Below are 19,089 nucleotides of genomic sequence, written 5' to 3' on the forward strand. Positions count from 1 at the left end.
CATTGTCTGGGTCCCTGCTTGTTTCTCCAACACCTTGCTATTAAAATAACCCATCATATTCATAGAGCAAATATCCCAATAACCACATCAACAAGACACTACTCGTAGATTATTACAGAGCACCCCATTTCTGCCACAGTTACAGAAATTCCTTTAGCAAAGATGGGGCCGTCTTATCTGTATGCTAAACCCCTAGCAACACTGTAGCTGCTGTGCAAACGAATACATCAAATAAACATTAATCATGCACTGTTTTGTAATCTGACATGTATGCTCACATAGATGTATTTCCTTCTCCCAATATTTAAAGTGGCTAAAGCAGGTCCTGTTCCCAGCATGAGTGGGATGCCTGGGGGTTGGGAGGCCCAAAGAGAGGGAGCTGAAGAGCAAGAGAGTTCACCCTATGCTCACCTTGCATCAGGAATTCCTGCAGCTCCTGTCCCACCAGGTCGTGACACCACTTAATCAGATGTGGCCTGACTGCCTCCCCACTGCGACCCTGTGCATGAGCAGGGGCCAGGTAATGGTTGCAGTGCCCACAGCAGGGAGCCGAGCCGAGCCCAGCCAGCCTTGGGGGACAGGAGCTACTTTGACGGGACAGGAGGTTTTGGGGATCAAATCAGGACAGTGCTGCGAAGCCCAAGACTGTTGGGAGATCTGGTAGGTGGCAGCTGATATTGGTACATTTTACCTACATGCTCTAGCAGTTTTCAAAGAGGTGGGTCCAAACAAAAACCCTGGATCCAAACAACCCTGAGTTTGGGGAAAATCTGGAATGTGATCTGCAGCCACACCTTGTGAGTGGGACCCATCTCTAGGAAACACATTCCATTTTTTCCACCTTTAAATAGCTAATAAATTTGCACTTAGCTTTCCCATTTTCCCAGTAAAATTCAATTTACATTGATCTCTAGGCAGGCTTTGAAAGAGGAAAATGTACTGATTGCGGGGGGAGGGATTTCTAACTTCCCTGCACAGACTTTGTATTGCCTGCAGCAGGGTGATCATGTTTTGTGGCTTTTGGGCCATTGCTTCCCCTTTTCACTCCTCTTGGTTAGCAGCTGGGATCCATAGCCAGGAACTGCTGAAGGCTTCTCTATCCATTACTGCAGCTCTAAAGGGCAGCTAAACTCTCAGGAGGCTCGTTATTGTCCACCACAAGACAGCTGCTTTGCCCTTGCACCATCTAGTGGTCTCAGCTCTGCTTCTGGATCTAAGATCCTGGCCCCCTGTAGGCACCAGTTTGGTTTATTTATACCAACCAATGCCCACAGGTAGAGCTCCGCAAATCTGCGGATATCCGCTTTATGTCCACGAATGCGGATATCTGCAGATCAGATGTAGAGACAAATTTTGTATCTCTGCAGGGCTCTACCTACATATGGAACACTAGATGCTGGCAAAACCAGCAGGGAAGTCCCAGGATGGGAGATAACGTTACACTAGCAGAAGAGCAAATGTAAATGCTCCCTAGGTGTTTTATATTTATTTTGCATGTGAAGTGGCTTCTCCATTGTAAACTGGTATTTCACATCTTTCTTTCTTCTTTCCTTTTTTTAAAACCAGGGTCTTTTGAGATTAACTTCCCACTCCCCAGGGAAAATTCCCTGTGCAGAGAATAACACTGGGCTGGTTTGGATCAATGAAGGATTTTGGAAGGAAAAGCGAAGCCACAGGGCTTATCAATATCACCTTGCAGGGGGGTGGGGTAGGGGCTGAGTTTCTGCCCCCTGTCTTCACCTGGTGCTTTGTTCACTCTCTACAATGGGGAAGGTGCCTTTAAAAATCCTGCCAAACCCAAGGACTGAGTAATATTCAGATCCATAGCGTGATCTCACGTTTTAAACAGCCCACCGCACCTCTCTCTTTGTCCAATGTTTCCAGAAGAGACGTGATGAGGATTTTAACAAACTCCCTAGGCTCAGTGTGTGTGTGTGTGTGCTTTATCCTTTAAGGTCAACCAAGCATGAGACTTAAAATGGACATACATCTCTCACTGCCAAAGGTGGAGGAGGGTGGGGGCAGAGAAGCATCAGTCTCCTTCCAGCCACTCCTGAGTAAAGAGAGAGCTGACCTCAGGCTGCAATGGTGTGATTTCCCTTTGCAAGCGCCACTCCTCTTTACAATAGTCCATAGCTCCAGGATTTTTTCCTGACTCAAAGCATTACCATCCCCAAGCCTCCCTGGAGGCAGGTAGCGGGCAGCTGATTTGTCTCTTTATTCCTTGCCTCGTTCTTAAGGGGGGGATAAAACCCCTAAGCAATCAACTCTGCTTTTTTATTTTATTACCTTTCATGTAAAAGAACCTTTGTTAGGGGGTTATTCCCACGCATGCAGGGTTGCAGACTGCAGGAGATGGCCAGTGCCCAGGAGATGTAAGAAGCTTGGAAGAATCCTACCCTGGGAGTGGTACTTGCTTTGTGTGTGTGTAGCCTCCCACTCCAGTTGCATTTTTTTTTTTTTTAATGCTGTGCAGTGCTTCGGTGAGATGCTTTTTTGGTTAAAAGAAGAAGAGATGTCACACCAGGAGCTAACCCAGCGACTGGCTACAGTCATCACTCATGTGGGTAAGGTATCTCTCTTCTTCCCCTTACCTTTTGCATGGATTTTGGGCTCACTTCTCTTCACCTCCTCCACAGGCTGGGAGGCGAGGCTGCTGTGCCTTAGGCTTGTTTCAGTGTGTGTGGTAACACCCATTGTTTCATGTTGTCCGTGTATATAAATCTCCCCACTGTCTTTTCCACTGCATGCATCCGATGAAGTGAGCTGTAGCTCCGGAAAGCTTATGCTCAAATAAATTGGTTAGTCTTTAAGGTGCCACAAGTCCTCCTTTTCCTTTTGCAGCAGCTTTGTGTGACACTATGCGAGGGATTTCGGCGCAATTGGCAAATTGCAAAAAGCTTGCCCTCAAAAAATCTTTTGGTTAATGCATTTGTCCACTGTGCAATTCTTTAGGCTTTTCAAAAAATGCAGGTGTGCTTATTGTGAATTGAATTGCATTAAATCTACACGGGTGGTAATACCTGCCGATGAAATGCTATAAGGGCAGGGGCTGGGTTAGGGGCTTTCTATAAAATGTATTGGGCTAGTCTTCACAGCGCTATCTTGGGAAACTAAAAATTGCAGCCAGTTAAAATGTAATTCTGTATTTTTACTGTCAGTGCTGTTTGAAGGGTTCTGGAAGACCGTAAGGCAGGTGGATGAGAGCTGTTTTAGATCCCAGGCACCGGGTAGTTTTTCTTTTGTTAATCTCTGAAGGATTAATAATCCTGTGATGCACTAACCCGGGCATGCTGAGTTAGGAGGTGGTGGTGGTGGTGGTTTAACCTGCTAGCCAGGTGTTGACAACGATGAGCAAACAACTGCAAGAAACTGCCCATTCATTACTTCACCTGCAATGTCTCAAAGCGTGAATTTTACCAGATGAAAATAATCAAGTTAATAAGGCAGTGGAGTATGCTTTTTGCACCTTTATCTTGAGGCATACAATTGAGCAAAAGCTGATTGTGACTGTTTAAAGTAGGTGAAGAGAACATTTTTTTTAACTGACTAGGCAGGGAGGCATATTTCTATAGCTGTCCATTTCTGTAATGGATTATGTATTGTGAACGCAAAGGACACTGAAAGCATATTGAATTTGTATAATATCTGCTCTAAAATACTGTGGGTTCAAAGCGTGGCTTTCAAGTAATGTATAATAACACTTTAGATTCAGATGTTTGTGTGTTTGTTGATCTTAGCTGTAGAATCTAAATGGTTGGTGGTGGGTATGTGCTGATTATTGCATTAGGCAAATTTACATATAGAATTTTAAAATAATATAAAATTCTATAGAATTTAAATTAAAGCCCCAGTCCTGTAACATGTTCCACACATGGAACATGGATGGGCCTGGCTTCAGTGTGGCTTGATGGGGGTGCTAGGGTTTGGCCTTGGAGAAGCGTTTGCAGGATCAGGAATTAGACCAAGAAGACAGAGAGATGCATGTGAAAGCTACTGTGTAACTGTAAGATTAATTATGTATTGTCTGAATTTGTGTCAATCAGAAAAATACAATTAAAGACTCTGGCATTCATTTTGAGGCAAATATTATTTTGTAAGGCTGGGATTTCAAAGGTGCTTAAGGGATTTAAGCACTCATCGATTTCCTCCCCTCCCCTTGTCTCTTTAGGCTCACTTGAAATCCCCCATCTGCTATATTATCACTTAATTCTTCTCCCCCGCCCCTCACAAAAGTAGAACCTTTGATACACCTGAAGATGAATGCCAAGATTTGCTAATATGTAAATTAGAGGTATGTCAGCCTCAATTTGGGAACTTCAGAAATGTAGGAACCTGCTTTGACCATTAGTGATAAGACTAATGCTTTGCACTTTTCATCCAAAGCCTTCTCAAACATTAATTAATCTTCACATGTCTCCTGACAGCTGGGGGTGTATTACATCTGTATTACCCAGGTGAGAGAAATTCAGTGGTTTTCCCAAGATTATGCAGCAAGTCAGTGCTAGTGGGAGAATAAAACTCAGATTTCTAAACCTTGCTCTGAGTACTAGAACTAAATTTTCTGCTTCTGAATAGTTCAGGGCATGGAAATCTGATCTGAATGTTTCCATAGAGTGTGCAAATATATATAAAATAAGGGAACCAAAATATATTTGTACAAAAATGGAAGTGATTAAAAAACAAAATCCATCTTTTTTAAAAAACATTTTTCATAACCCTCTGCTGATGCACTGTTTTTTCTGAATCCCACATTCTACTGTGAGTCATGTTAGCAGAATCAGCAGCTGATTATTAAATCAAAAAGTCCTTCTATGGCAGTGGTTGCAGGCAATCTCAGTGCACTGAGAACCTCTCAAAGCTCCAATAACTTCCCATCCCATGCAAGAGCAGGACAGCTACCATTATGAATACACTTAATAGTATTTGCTACTTCAGTAGCACCTTTCATCCCAAAGAGACCCAAAGCACTATTCACGCTTATTGACACTCAACCCCAGTACAATGCAGCTACTTCTGGGGTGGAAATACAGCACTCAACCAGCACAATAGTGAGAAGTGGCTGAAGAGGAAACTTGGATATGAGCTAGCTCCTTCTACTTACAAAAAGTACCATGGGATCTTTAATGTCCATGCAAAGTAGGCAAGACCTCCATTTTTAAATGTCTCACACAGGAGAGTCACATGCATATGAAACTAGGAACATAGAGAACAGGACTGGAAGGGATTTCCTATGTCATCGAGTCCTGTCCCTGCTATCACAGGAAATCCCATCCCGTAATCCCATTCATGAATTTATCAAGCTCCATCTTAAAACTAGTTAGGTTTTTTACTCCCATAACTCCTATTGGAAGGCTGTTTCAGAACCATACTCTTCTCTGATAGTTCAGCTGATTTCCATGTGGGAGGAGGCTTCTATCTGCCTTGAAAGGATGATTTAAGTCTGTGAGGATCTAAGTGTTGGTTCCAGGGACTCTGTGTTTCCAAACACATGCCCTGATCCTTCTGTGAGCTCCACGCAGATGGCACCTGCACAGAGTCAATACATTAAAGCTCATTGTGGGATCAGTGTCCAAATATGTAGGGCACAGTGACTAGTTTACCTCTGCACATACCCTTTTGGTGACCTGCACCTTGTAATGCAGCTTTTTCTCCGTGCTGATCAACAGATGCCTGATTCCGATCTTTTTTTTTTTTTTGGCACCAGTGTGCTTTCTCTGATTTCAGTGGAGTTACTCTTGCTTTACACTGGTGTGGATGAGAACAAAAAGGGACCTAAGGTTCCTAGAACTGGTGCACTTTGTATATTTTCTCCTTAGGATCCACAGAGCATGGGAAATGTTCCCCAGAGCTCACTGCAGAAATTGTTTCAAGGACAGATATAGATTAAAAAAAAAAAATTTACACACTTTCCTTGAGTGACACTTCTCACCTTGCAAGATTGTGTTCCTTGGGTAGATGGGTGAGAAGCTGTTCGTTATGATGGAGAGAAGAACCCACGCTTGGGGTCTGGGGCTGACAGTGGCTGTGTGTTTGTGTGGGAATTCTTTCACTCTTCCGGCTTGCAAAACCCATAGGAATAAACCTCCATGCCCCCACAATCCCACCCACGCCTGGCAGCTTGTTCCCAGCTCTGCTGTGAGTGGGAAGAGCTCTCTGGGCATTGGTATGCAGATGGGCACACCCACCAAGTGTCCCACTTTGTCACAAGATTTTATTCTTTAAAATGACTTCCGCAATGAGGCGAGGCCACCAGGACAGATGTCAGCAGCTTAAGAAGGAAACAACTGAACTCGTACCCTATGTTTGCATTAAACCCCTCAGTACCGTTGAGGCTTGGTTTACAGAGATGCTAAGCGTCCACAGCACCCTTTGATTTCAGGTGAGGTTGACTCTGAAAACGAGGACCAGGTCAAAATGAGCTGCTTTGTTAGCGTCTCTTGTCTTGGAAGCACTGAGCTAAAACTTTAACATGTGTACAACCTGCTACGTAAACTATACATATAATAATAATTAATAAAAAAAAGGACCTGCACTTATATCACAGCTTCCATCTGCAGTCTCAGAGCGCTTTACAAATATTAATTGTAACCTCTCATTGCTCAGTGAAGTAAATGTTACCCATTTTACAGATGGGGAACTGAGGCTCAGAGTGGCGACATGACTTATCCAAGGTTATCCTGAGAGTCAAGTGGCAGAGCCAGGAACAGAACTGAGATCCCCTGACTCCCAGGCCTATGAATTCACCACAGGATGTCAATTCCTGTCACCTGGGTTCCATCCCCGCCATAGGGCAGTTGGGTGAAATGTGTCTGTAGCACAAGGCCATGCAATGCTGCAGTGTAGGACAGGAAGTAAAGGAGGATACTGCATCCATTTGAATGTGCAGGAGGAAATTAGGTCAGCGGAATATAATAATCCAAGATGGAACTTGGTCAAGATTGATTTCATTTTTCACGTGCTGGTGTCACAATATCTGTCTTGTGCTGTGAAACTACCAGTTATCTTAATATATATCACAGCTTTGCACAGCGCATAGTAAACATTGCTAATCTGTGTCCTGTGTACAGCACTCTTCATGCTAACTTCTTAAGCAATCTTCCTTAAACGTACTGTATCAGATGGCGCCCTTTGTTACGTCTGTGCAAATGCAACCCCACTGATGTCAAGTCAGAGAAAACCACACTGTCCATGGATCATTCCTTTGGTCTCAGACTACCTCAGAGCATTCATGCAATTTAGGATCTCATTTCAAGTACGTTTATTTGGATCTGTTCTAGACCCGGTGAGCAACTAGTGATGACTGACCTTTTTGCATCAGCCAGAAAGCACTGGTTTTCCTCACCTTGCTCTCTGATGCAGACAGAGGGCGTGTCCTTTGTTCCATTGCCCATAAAGAGGGACTTAGAAATCTGCAAAGAAATGTTTGCTAAATCTGCTGGGGTTTTCTCTGCAAAATCTGCAAAAATGTGGTGGAGTTTTTTCTTTCGAGATCAGTCACTCTTTGTTTTCTCCTGTTCTGCTTCGTGGGCCTGTTTAATTGCACAATCAGATTAACTCGTTGTAAGACAGAAGGGGAGCTATTAAAAAGTTATTCACTGGCTTTTTAAAAACTGAACAGTAAGCAAAGCTTGTAAACATAACCAGTGTAGCTAATAAAATCTGCAGATGCTTGTTTTGTATTTCCCAAAATGTAGAAATTCATGGGACTTTAAATAACACCTTGTACTTCAAACAAACAAATGGTCTTTATACATTTTGTTGAGTCTCTCTCGGAAATAAAGAACATGTGAAACTGTCAAAAACTATGGATCCGAAATAGTGTTCTGGGTTCTTCTCTATACCTACCCAAGATACTTAGTTGTAGGGCCCTACCAAATTCATGGCCATGAAAAACACGTTACGGACCATGAAATCTGGTCTGCTCCTGTGAAATCTGATCTGTTGTATACTTTTACCCTATACTATACAGACCAGTGTTTCTCAAAATGGGGGTCCTGACCCAAAAGGGAGTTTCAGGGGGGTCACAAAGTTATTTTAGGGGAGTCATGGACTTGTCTCTCATACTTCTGTGCTGCCCTCAGAGCTGAGAGGCCAGAGAGCAGTGGTCCCTGGCCAGCAGCAGCAGTCGGCCAGCAGAAGGGCAGAAGTAAGGGTGACAATACCATACCATGCCACCCGTACTGCTGGGCGGCCGGAGAGTGGTGGCTGCTGACTGAAGGTGGCTGCAGGCGGCAGCACAAAAGTAAGGGTGGCAATTCTGCACCCCCTCACCCCCAAAATAACCTTGTGATTTCCCCCCCCCCCCACTTTTTGGGTCAGGACCCCTACAATTACAACACCATGAAATTTCAGGTTTAAATAGCTGAAATCATGAAATTTACGATTTTAAAAATCCTATGACTGTGACATTGACCAAAATGGACCCTGAATTTGGTAGGCAGGGACGGATTAATCTTCTGTGGGCCCGGCCCCAAACATATTTGTGGGCCCCCATGGGGGCAATGGTACATGGTGGGTGGGGGTGGAGGGGTGGTGTGTCGGTCCCTGGAGTGAGGGGCCAGTCAGGGGCAATGGGGCATGGCATAGAGAGGGCAGCCCTGCTCTGCCCAGCCCTGTGAGAGGGCACTGTTTACAAACTGGCAGTTGCCGGACACACAGTAGCCTGCCTGGCCCTGTGCTTCCAGCATGCCTCTTCCCCTCGGGGGCGGGCCCATGCCATGGCACACATCCCCCCCTCACCCAACACCGGAAAACCCCCCCCTTCCCTTTGGCCAGAGCCTGCCCCCGGACCCGCTATGCCCAGCGCCCCCCCGACCCTACCACAAATGCACAGTGCCCTGCACAACACCACCTCTGCCCAGCGCCCCCCTGCACACAGCCCCACCACAGCTGGCCAGCACCCCCCACATAGAACTCCCACTCCCTAGTGCCCCAACACACACAGATCCTCCCCGCCCCTTCACAGCCCAGCACCCCCCCAGGCCTTCCAGAGACCTCTCCCCCGTGCCCTGCCTACTGGCTGCACTCACCAGCCCTGCTCAGAGGCAACTGTGTCTGCCGGGCTGAGCCGGCAGTGCAGCGAGGGCTGGTCACGGGGCGGGGAATCGCTCTAGTCCCTCAGGACAAGGGCAGGCTCCCTCAGGACATACTTGCCTGGAGGGGCCCAGCCAAGCCTTCCCCCCCTTCCCCCCCACAACTGACCAAGACTGGCCAGGCTTCTGCACCAGTCCCAGGTGGCTCAGCTCTGGGGAGACAGGTGGGGCCCCACAGATGGTGGGAAGCAGAGACTGCCCGGAGCCAGAGGTGCACTGGGGTCCGGCCAGGGGGCAGAGAGAAACCGGCGGGTGGGGGCAGGGGGCAGAGAGGAGCCCTCCGCCAGCGGGCCGAGAGAAGCAAGTGGCTGGCGGGGTCTCAGGGCACAGTACAAGCAGAGCAGGCCGGGCGAGCATGGACCTGGCGCCATTGTAAACCTGGCACTGTTAGTAGGGCCTGACTTATATTGTCCTTTTGACTCGGAATGTAGGGGGGAAAAAGAGGCTAACCGGCTTCCAGAACCACTGGAAATGGTAACTCTGTAGCATGTTGTCTCCATTTCCTAACACAAGAACAAGGAGACATTTAATGACATTAAAGGGTGGCAGATTCAAACCCAATAAAAGTAAATGTTTTTTCACGCAGTGTGCGGTTAGACTGCAGAACTCACGGCCATCGGAAGCCTTTGAGGCCAAGAACTTCACAACTACCACTCCGGATCTAATTGCTATGATTTGTGATACTGTAGCTCTTAGGAACCCCAAACATGGTGTAGGCTATAAAGATGCTGCTTGTTTATGTTCTGTAGAAATGTGTTGAACTGTAAGTAGCCCCAAAAATCTATTGGTTAAAAATAGGCTTGACAACAGTCAAGCAAGGCATGGTAAAACAGGAGTGAAATGAGACTGCTCAGAGGCAAGTTAGAGAGATTAGTTCGGATGCAATCCCAGGTCACGTTGTAAACATGTTTTGGTCCAAACTGGTTTTTACAAGTGTTTCAAATAACTTGTTAATGTTGTGGAACATGCTTTCTAGATTGATAGTTATTGATGTAGAATTTACGCAGCTGCTAATGAAGATGATGGTTAATGTTAAATAGCCAATGAGAAAGTAGAAAACATTGAATTGTGGTTTAAAAGGTGGATTTGGAGAAGGCTTTGGATTCTTTGACCATGGGATGGTGTTCCAAGAAGGAGGAGTGCTAGGCAGAGACGGGCTCCACCTAACGAAGAGAGGGAAGAGCATCTTCGCAAGCAGGCTGACTAACCTAGTGAGGAGGGCTTTAAACTAGGTTCACCGGGGGAAGGAGACCAAAGCCCTCAGGTAAGTGGGGAAGTGGGATACTGGGAGGAAGCACGAGCAGGAGCGCGCGAATGGGGAGGGCTCCTGCCTCATACTGAGAAAGAGGGACGATCAGCGAGTTATCTCAAGTGCCTATACACAAATGCAAGAAGCCTGGTAAACAAGCAGGGAGAACTGGAAGTCCTGGCACAGTCAAGGAATTATGATGTGATTGGAATAACCGAGACTTGGTGGGATAACTCACATGACTGGAGTACTGTCATGGATGGATATAAACTGTTCAGGAAGGACAGGCAGGGCAGAAAAGGTGGGGGAGTTGCACTGTATGTAAGGGAGCAGTATGCTCAGATCTCAAGTATGAAACTGCAGAAAAACGTGAGTGTCTCTGGATTAAGTTTAGAAGCGTGAGCAACAAGGGTGATGTCATGGTGGGAGTCTGCTATAGACCACCAGACCAGGGGGATGAGGTGGACGAGGCTTTCTTCCGGCAACTCACGGAAGTTACTAGATCGCAGGCCCTGGTTCTCATGGGAGACTTCGATCACCCTGATATCTGCTGGGAGAGCAATACAGCGGTGCACAGACAATCCAGGAAGTTTTTGGAAAGGGTAGGGGACAATTTCCTGGTGCAAGTGCTGGAGGAACCAACTAGGGGCAGAGCTCTTCTTGACCTGCTGCTCACAAACCAGGAAGAATTAATAGGGGAAGCAAAAGTGGATGGGAACCTGGGAGGCAGTGACCATGAGATGGTCGCGTTCAGGATCCTGACACAAGAAAGAAAGGAGAGCAGCAGAATATGGACCCTGGACTTCAGAAAAGCAGACTTTGACTCCCTCAGGGAACTGATGGGCAGGATCCCCTGGAAGAATAACATGAGGGGGAAAGGAGTCCAGGAGAGCTGGCTGTATTTTAAAGAATCCTTATTGAGGTTACAGGGACAAACCATCCCGATGTGTAGAAAGAATAGTAAATATGGCAGGCGACCAGCTTGGCTTAACAGTGAAATCCTTGCTGATCTTAAACACAAAAAAGAAGCTTACAAGAAGTGGAAGATTGGACAAATGACCAGGGAAGAGTATAAAAATATTCCTCGGGCATGCAGGAGTGAAATCAGGAAGGCCAAATCACACCTGGAGTTGCAGCTAGCAAGAGATGTTAAGAGTAACAAGAAGGGTTTCTTCAGGTATGTTAGCAACAAGAAGAAAGTCAAGGAAAGTGTGGACCCTTTACTGAATGAGGGAGGCAACCTAGTGACAGAGGATGTGGAAAAAGCTAATGTACTCAATGCTTTTTTTTGCCTCTCTCTTCACGAACAAGGTCAGCTCCCAGACTACTGCACTGGGCAGCACAGCATGGGGAGGAGGTGACCAGCCCTCTGTGGAGAAAGAAGTGGTTCGGGACTATTTAGAAAAGCTGGACGAGCACAAGTCCATGGGGCCGGATTGCTGCATCCGAGAGTGCTAAAGGAGTTGGCGGCTGTGATTGCAGAGCCATTGGCCATTATCTTTGAAAACTCATGGCGATCGGGGGAAGTCCCGGACAACTGGAAAAAGGCTAATGTAGTGCCCATCTTTAAAAAAGGGAAGGAGGAGGATCCTGGGAACTACAGGCCAGTCAGCCTCACCTCAGTCCCTGGAAAAATCATGGAGCAGGTCCTCAAGGAATCAATTCTGAAGCACTTAGAGGAGAGGAAAGTGATCAGGAACAGTCAGCATGGATTCACCAAGGGCAAGTCTTGCCTGACTAATCTAATTGCCTTCTATGATGAGATAACTGGCTCTGTGGATGAGGGGAAAGTGGTGGACGTGTTGTTCCTTGGCTTTAGCAAAGCTTTTGACACGGTCTCCCACAGTATTCTTGCCAGCAAGTTAAAGAAGTATGGGCTGGATGAATGGACGATAAGGTGGATAGAAAGTTGGCTAGATTGTCGGGCTCAGCGGGTAGTGATCAATGGCTCCATGTCTAGTTGGCAGCCGGTATCAAGTGGAGTGCCCCAAGGGTCGGTCCTGGGGTTGGTTTTGTTCAATATCTTCATAAATGATCTGGAGGATGGTGTGGATTGCACCCTCAGCAAGTTTGCAGATGACACTAAACTGGGAGGAGAGGTAGATACGCTGGAGGGTAGGGATAGGATACAGAGGGCCCTAGACAAATTAGAGGATTGGGCCAAAAGAAATCTGATGAGGTTCAACAAGGACAAGTGCAGAGTCCTGCACTTAGGACGGAAGAACCCCATGCACCGCTACAGACTAGGGACCGAATGGCTCGGCAGCAGTTCTGCAGAAAAGGACCTAGGGGTTACAGTGGACAAGAAGCTGGATATGAGTCAACAGTGTGCCCTTGTTGCCAAGAAGACCAATGGCATTTTGGGCTGTATAAGTAGGGGCATTGCCAGCAGATCGAGGGACATGATTGTTCCCCTCTATTCGACATTGGTGAGGCCTCATCTGGAGTACTGTGTCCAGTTTTGGGCCCCACACTACAAGAAGGATGTGGAAAAATTGGAAAGTGTCCAGCGGAGGGCAACAAAAATGATTAGGGGACTGGAACACATGAGTTATGAGGAGAGGCTGAGGGAACTGGGATTGTTTAATCTGCAGAAGAGAAGAATGAGGGGGGATTTGATAGCTGCTTTCAACTACCTGAAAGGGGATTCCAAAGAGGATGGCTCTAGACTGTTCTCAGTGGTAGCAGATGACAGAACGAGGAGTAATGTTCTCAAGTTGCAGTGAGGGAGGTTTAGGTTGGATATTAGGAAAAACTTTTTCACTAGGAGGGTGGTGAAACACTGGAATGCGTTACCTAGGGAGGTGGTGGAATCTCCTTCCTTAGAAGTTTTTAAGGTCGGGCTTGACAAAGCCCTGGCTGGGATGATTTAGTTGGGGATTGGTCCTGCTTTGAGCAGGGGGTTGGTCTAGATGACCTGCTGAGGTCCCTTCCAACCCTGATATTCTATGATTTAATGTTAATTATGGGGCGTTGTTATAATTGATTATAAAAAGGATAGCACACTGATTTTTTAGATTAGACTTGCCTATCTGCCATCAAGGAACCATTAGAGAGGATTTTACCCACTCCCCTCATATAGGGACTGATCATCCCTAAATGCATCATTCCTTATTTTAACCATATAATTGGGACCACGTACAGCAAAGGTGACAATGGACCCGGGCCCCCTTGTGCTGGGTGCTGTACAAAGACAGAACAGATGGGGGCAGATTATACTCTGTTTTCCTCTAAAGCATTGGGCGTGGCCCCTGGCAGAGACAGGATACTGAACTAGATGGACCTTGGGGTCTGATCCAGTCTGGCAAGGCCTGTGTTCCTATTTCTGTAGGCCTCACATTGCATTAGCAATAGCACGCACTCTGTCTCTCCCCCCTTTTCCGCAATAGCAGAAATAGTTGATTAGTTTCTGGCTGTTTTTGTTTCCGTGGGTGAGTGGGTGTTTGTTGGTGTGTGAAGCAATTATTGAGGGAAAGCTAAATGGCAGAGCTGAGTGTTGCAATTAGCCCTGGTGATGCTCGCAGTCTCTTCTCTCCTGTGTCAATGAGCTGAGTACACGGGTTCCAGCTCCTGCCTAAGTTCTGCCTCCCATATTTGGACACCTTCCTCTCGTCGATCATGATTTCTGGGGGCTTGTAGGCTGTAAGGGAGGTTGTGGGTGCATAAGGAGAGGTGATCACTCAGGTAGCCAGGGCCAATCCAATAGAGAGACCTGAATGAATGTAAGGAAGGATCGTGAATTACACTCTGTGCCAGCTCCCCACTGAGCACAGACACCAGAGCACTAGGGCCATGTGCCCTCACTGGCCTGTATTTTGCAGCCAGTTGAAGCTTTTCCAGGGCATGTGGCTTCATTCCCCGATATAACGAGTAATTGCAGTAATTGAACCTGGAGGTCACAAATGTGTAGATCGCTGTGGCCAGGTCTGTGTCTGGTAGGACGGGGCACAGTCTTCTGGCCAGTCCTAGGTGGAAGGGGATTTTTTTTTTTTGTTGCCTGGTTATTTGGACTCTTCCGTGCTACTGGTGCCCAAATGGACCTCAAGGCTGTGATTGACTTAACAGTCTGACAACAGACAGTGGGAGATAAATTCCTCAAATCCCTTCCCCTTTCCTGCCCTCCTGGGCTCAGCCTCCCCAGGTGCTGATTTGGGCCAGGTGCCAAGAGCTTGGAGGTGGTGGTGTGGGCATTTGATGTAAAGAAGACCCAGAGCTAGGTACCGTATGCATACTGCTGGTGCTGCAGCCCAGGGAGTCTCGACCACTCTCCCTATAACTTCTTATCGGTGGTGAATAATACAGGGTATGTCTACACGAGAGCTGGAAGGTGTAAATCGCAGCACAAGGACACATACCCGCACTAAAGAGATGCATTTTAGTATGGTTACGTGTAAATGTGTACACCTAGGAACAAAGAATGTAGGCCATACTTAAAGGATGGGGACTGTATCCTGGGAAGGGAAGCAGGGACTCTGAAAAAGATTTGGGGCTCATGGCGGATAATTTGCCAAACATGAGCTCCCGGTGTGACGCTGTGGTCAAAAGAGCTAATGCCATCCAGGGATGCATGAACAGGGGAATCTTGAGCAGAAGTAAAAAGGTTATTTTACCTCTGTATTTGGCACTGGTGCGACCGCTGCCGGCATACTGTGTCCAGTTCTGGTGCCCACAGTTCAAGGATATTGATAAAGTAGAAAGGGTTCAGAGAAGAACCACAAGAATGATTAAAGAATTAGAAAACAGGCCTTAGAGTGATAGGTTGAACTCTTTGAGTCTATTTAACTTAACAAAGAGAAGGAGTGACTTGATTACAGGCTATAAGTATCTACATGGGGAACAAATATTTAATAATGGGCTCTTCAGTCCAGCAGAGAAAGGCATAACACAATCCAATGGCTGGAAATTGAAGCTAGATAAATTCAGATTGGAAACAAGGGGTAACATTTTTAACAGTGAGAGTAATTAACCGCTGGAACAATTTACCAAGGGTCATGATGGATTCTCTCTAACTGACCATTTTAAAATCAAAACTGAATGTTTTTCTAAAGGAACTGCTCTAGGAATGATTTTGGGGAAGTTCTATGGCCTGTGTTATACAGGAGGTCAGATTAGGTGATCACAGTGATCTCTTCTGATCTTGGAATCTATGAATCTACCTCTGATCAAGCTAGCCTGCAAAAACAGAAGTGTAGCCATGGTGGTGCAAGCAGCAGGAGGGGCTACCCGCCCTGAGTATGGTCCTGTCTGAGACCCTACGACAGGGGTGGGCAAACTAGCCCTCAGGGCTTCGGATCCGGTCCGCGGGATTGCCCCCCGTGGTGCCGCAGGCCCCATGCCGCTCTCAGAAGCGGCCAGCACCACATCCTTGGGGCCCCAGGGGGGAAGGGGACCCAGAGGGTTTCGTTCATAGCCCTTGCCTCCAGGCACTGCCCCCCGCAGCTCCCATTAGCTGGGAACGGGGAACCGCGGCCAATGGGAGCTTCGGGGGAGGTACCAGGAAGCGTGGCAAGGGCAGCGCGCGGAGCTCTATGCCCCCCCTTCCCCAGGGGCGGCGCAGGGATGTGGTTCCGGCCGCTTCTCGGAGCGGTGCGGCGTGGGGCCAGGGAAGGCAGGCAGGGAGCCTGCCCTGGCCCCGGTGCGTGCCACTGCAACCCCGGAGCCGCTTTAGGTAAGCGGCGCTGGGCTGAAGCCCGAACTCCTCCTGCACCCCGCCCCCCAACTCCCTGCTCTGAGCCCCCTGCCTGCACCTCACACCCCTCCTGCACCCCAACCCCCTCCCCTGAGCACCCTGCTGCACCGTGCACCCCAACCCCCTGCCCTGAGCACCCTGCTGCACCCTGCACCCCTCCTGCACCCCAACCCCCTGCCCTGAGCCCCCTCATACACCCGGCACCCCTCATCTGCCCCAATCCCTTGCCCTGAGCCCGTTCCTGCACACCGCACCCCAACCCCCAGCCCCGGCCCTGCACATAATTCCCCACCCAGATGTGGCCCTCGGCCTAAAAAGTTTGCTCACTCCTGCCCTACGATGTACTCGAGGCCATTAGCCTCTCCTGCTGCTTGCATTGCTGCAGCTACAGTTCTGTTTTCAGCACACTAGCTTGATCAGAGCTAGTGCAGGTATGTCTCCTCGAGCTGAAATTTACACCTCTAGCTCCAGTGTAGACACACCCACCGAGGAGTGGGACATGCAGGTGAGGGCTTTGGAGCTGGAGGGGCAGTACCCCATGTGGCCCTCTGAATTCAGACCAAGTGGGAGGACTACTTCCCTCCTCCCTGGTAGCCCACTGGTCGGAACTCCATGCAGCTGGGGCCCTGTAGGGCTTGGGGTAGGGGAGGGAGCGAGGGTATAGAGCTGGAAGGTGGCATGGATCTCTGGCAATGCGGCAGATATACCACTAGAGAAGTCTATGGCAGTGAAAGCCTTTCCTAGAAGCCTTCACTTCTCCATGCCTTCTGCACCCCTCAGAGCTGGAACTAGTGTGCCTGGGGTACAGGCACAGGGAATTGGATGCACCGCAAATGCATGCTGCTTATCATTCACAGAAGTGACTTCCCTTCTGCTAGGCTTTAGGGCCCCTCTCCCCAGCAGGACTTGACTCAAAACACAAGGAGACGGGTAAAAACAAGACTCTTCCCAGATCTCCCATTGGGGTTTCTTTACAGCCATGTAACCTGGTAATCTTAATATGCATATTTCAGCACATTAACTAGAGCTATTTTAAAAGGTACTAACTCTTTATAGAGCAACAGAGGAGTGGAACTGGTCTCTGGGAATCAGATTTACAGCCTAGCATAAAACAGTGGGACACATCACTAGTTGAAACAGCTTTGTATGAAAGAGAGATGTATAGATTATACAGTAACAGAATAATTTGACTGCATATAGTTAAGCACTGGAATAAATTGCCGAGAGAGGGTTGTGGAATCTCCATCATTGGAGATTTTTAAGAGCAGGTTAGACAAACACCTGTCAGCAGATCTCAAACTTTATGTAAGGGGACTGTTGCCCCCTTACTAACGTTCAGTGGGGGTGTTTTAGTTGCTAGCTCCCGGTACTAAAAAGGGGGACGGGTCTATGGGAAATCAGGACCCTGAGACTGACAGTCCCCAGGAACAATGGGGAGAGACCAATGCCCCAAGTCAGCCTGAATGACAGGGCGGGCAGGCTAGTCAGGAGGCCAGGGAGGTCCCATCCTTCGTGTGAGCTGGATTTGCCTGGATCAGACAGAGTGGGGCTGAGCTAAGGAGAAAGCAGGGGCCCAAGCTGAGCTGGGGGGCAGAGCTGGGCCAGATCCAGAGGGACCAGAAAAGCAGCCCAGAGAGAGCAGACCCTGTCCTGGGAGCAGAGCTGCAGCCCCAAAGCCAGAGGCACAGCCCAGAGAGAGCAGACTGGCCCTGGGAGCAGAGCTGCAGCAACCAGAGCCAGAGGGGCCAGAAAAGCAGCCCAGGAAGCAGGTCAGTGCTGGGAGCAGAGTCACAGAAGCAGCCGGCAGAGCAGACCTGTCCTGGGAGCAGAGCTGCAGCAACCAGAGCCAGAGGGGCCAAAGAAGCAGCCCAGGGAGCTGGAGGCAGAGCAACAGCAGCCGTGCAGAGACAGAGTGGTGGAGCTGGGGCTGGAGCGTCCGGAGCTGGGTGCGGTGAGCAGCTGGGGAGAGCAAGGGGGACCCTGGGCAGCAGGCCCAGCACAGGGAGACGCCTCAGCCAAGAGGCTCTGCAGGCCAGGCTTGGATCGTAACCCCGACAGGGCGGGGGCAACACTGGGAAGAAGGGTCCTACCACTGAGAGCGTGTGGCCACCACCAGAGCAAGTGTCCAACCCACAGCATCCCTGCAGCACAGCCAGGGCCTGAGCAGGAGGCCTGGGACTTGCAAGGAACAGACTGTGAACTGCCCTGACGTTCCAGAGACGCTGTTTGTGATGTTCCCTGCCACAGAGCGGGTTGATGTGTTTCCTTTAACCTTTCCCATTTTTCCTTATTCTTTTTAAAATTAATTGTGGATTAAATAACTTGCATTTGCTTTAACTTGTATGTAATGGTCAGTGGGTCAGAGAAGTGCCCAGTGCAGAGAGAGTATCCCGGAGTGGGGACACCCTAGCCCCTGTCCTAGGTGACCACAGCAGGATTGGGGGTCGAGCCCCCCAGGAATCCTGGGCCCAGCCTTGTTGGGGTTACGAGGACTCTGCCAGACAGGAGAGTGGAAGGGGAGTCCTCAAGGGCAGGGAGGCCACTGGGTAAAGGAAGTGGGAGCGAGGACTCAGATCCTTTCGCTAGCCCACTTCACCGGGGTAGTGCAGAAGCCAGGAAAGTACCCCACAAGAGCGGGACTATTCCCCCGCTTACATTTAGCAACCCAAGGACCCCCATTTTGATTTTAAAATTTTTGGTGACCCCAAAGCCCCTCAGCTGAGCCCTTGCCATGCCCCTTCTCCAAGGCCCCGCTCACTCCATCCCCTCTCCCTCTGTCATTCGCTCTCCCCCACCCTCACTCACTTTCATCAGACTGGGGCAGGGAGTTTGGGTGCGGGCTCTGGGAGGGAGTTTGGGTGTGTGTGGGGTATGGGCTCCAGGAGGGAGGGAGTTTGGGTGCACATCCCCCTGGCAGTGGCTCCTAGGTGGGGGGGCCATGGGGTCTCCACACTTGCCCCCGCCCCCAGGGCCACAAGGTCGTGCTGGCTGCTTCTGGGAGCGGCACGGAGCCAGGGCAAGTAGGAAGCCTGCCTGAGCCCTGCTGCGCCGCTGGA

The 19,089-nt window shown here is 48.8% G+C and overlaps 1 protein-coding gene across 2 annotated transcripts in view; it reads left to right on the top strand.

Moving 5' to 3' along the window:
• The first annotated feature begins 489 nt into the window (after positions 1-489).
• Positions 490-19,089, top strand: part of MCF2L2 (MCF.2 cell line derived transforming sequence-like 2) — a 320,576-nt gene continuing 301,976 nt past the window's right edge. Inside the window, exons 1-2 of one of the 2 annotated variants that reach the window (XM_037908688.2) lie at positions 490-660; positions 2,477-2,567. In XM_037908688.2, coding sequence (XP_037764616.1) covers positions 2,489-2,567 — 79 coding nt within the window. In that variant the 5' untranslated portion in view covers positions 490-660; positions 2,477-2,488. Of the gene's footprint in view, positions 661-2,003; positions 2,568-19,089 lie in introns of those variants that run through there. The other variant, XM_043522397.1, reaches the window with a different exon arrangement.

Source organism: Chelonia mydas, chromosome 9, assembly GCF_015237465.2.
Source record: "Chelonia mydas isolate rCheMyd1 chromosome 9, rCheMyd1.pri.v2, whole genome shotgun sequence".
Taxonomy (NCBI): Eukaryota; Metazoa; Chordata; order Testudines; family Cheloniidae; genus Chelonia; species Chelonia mydas.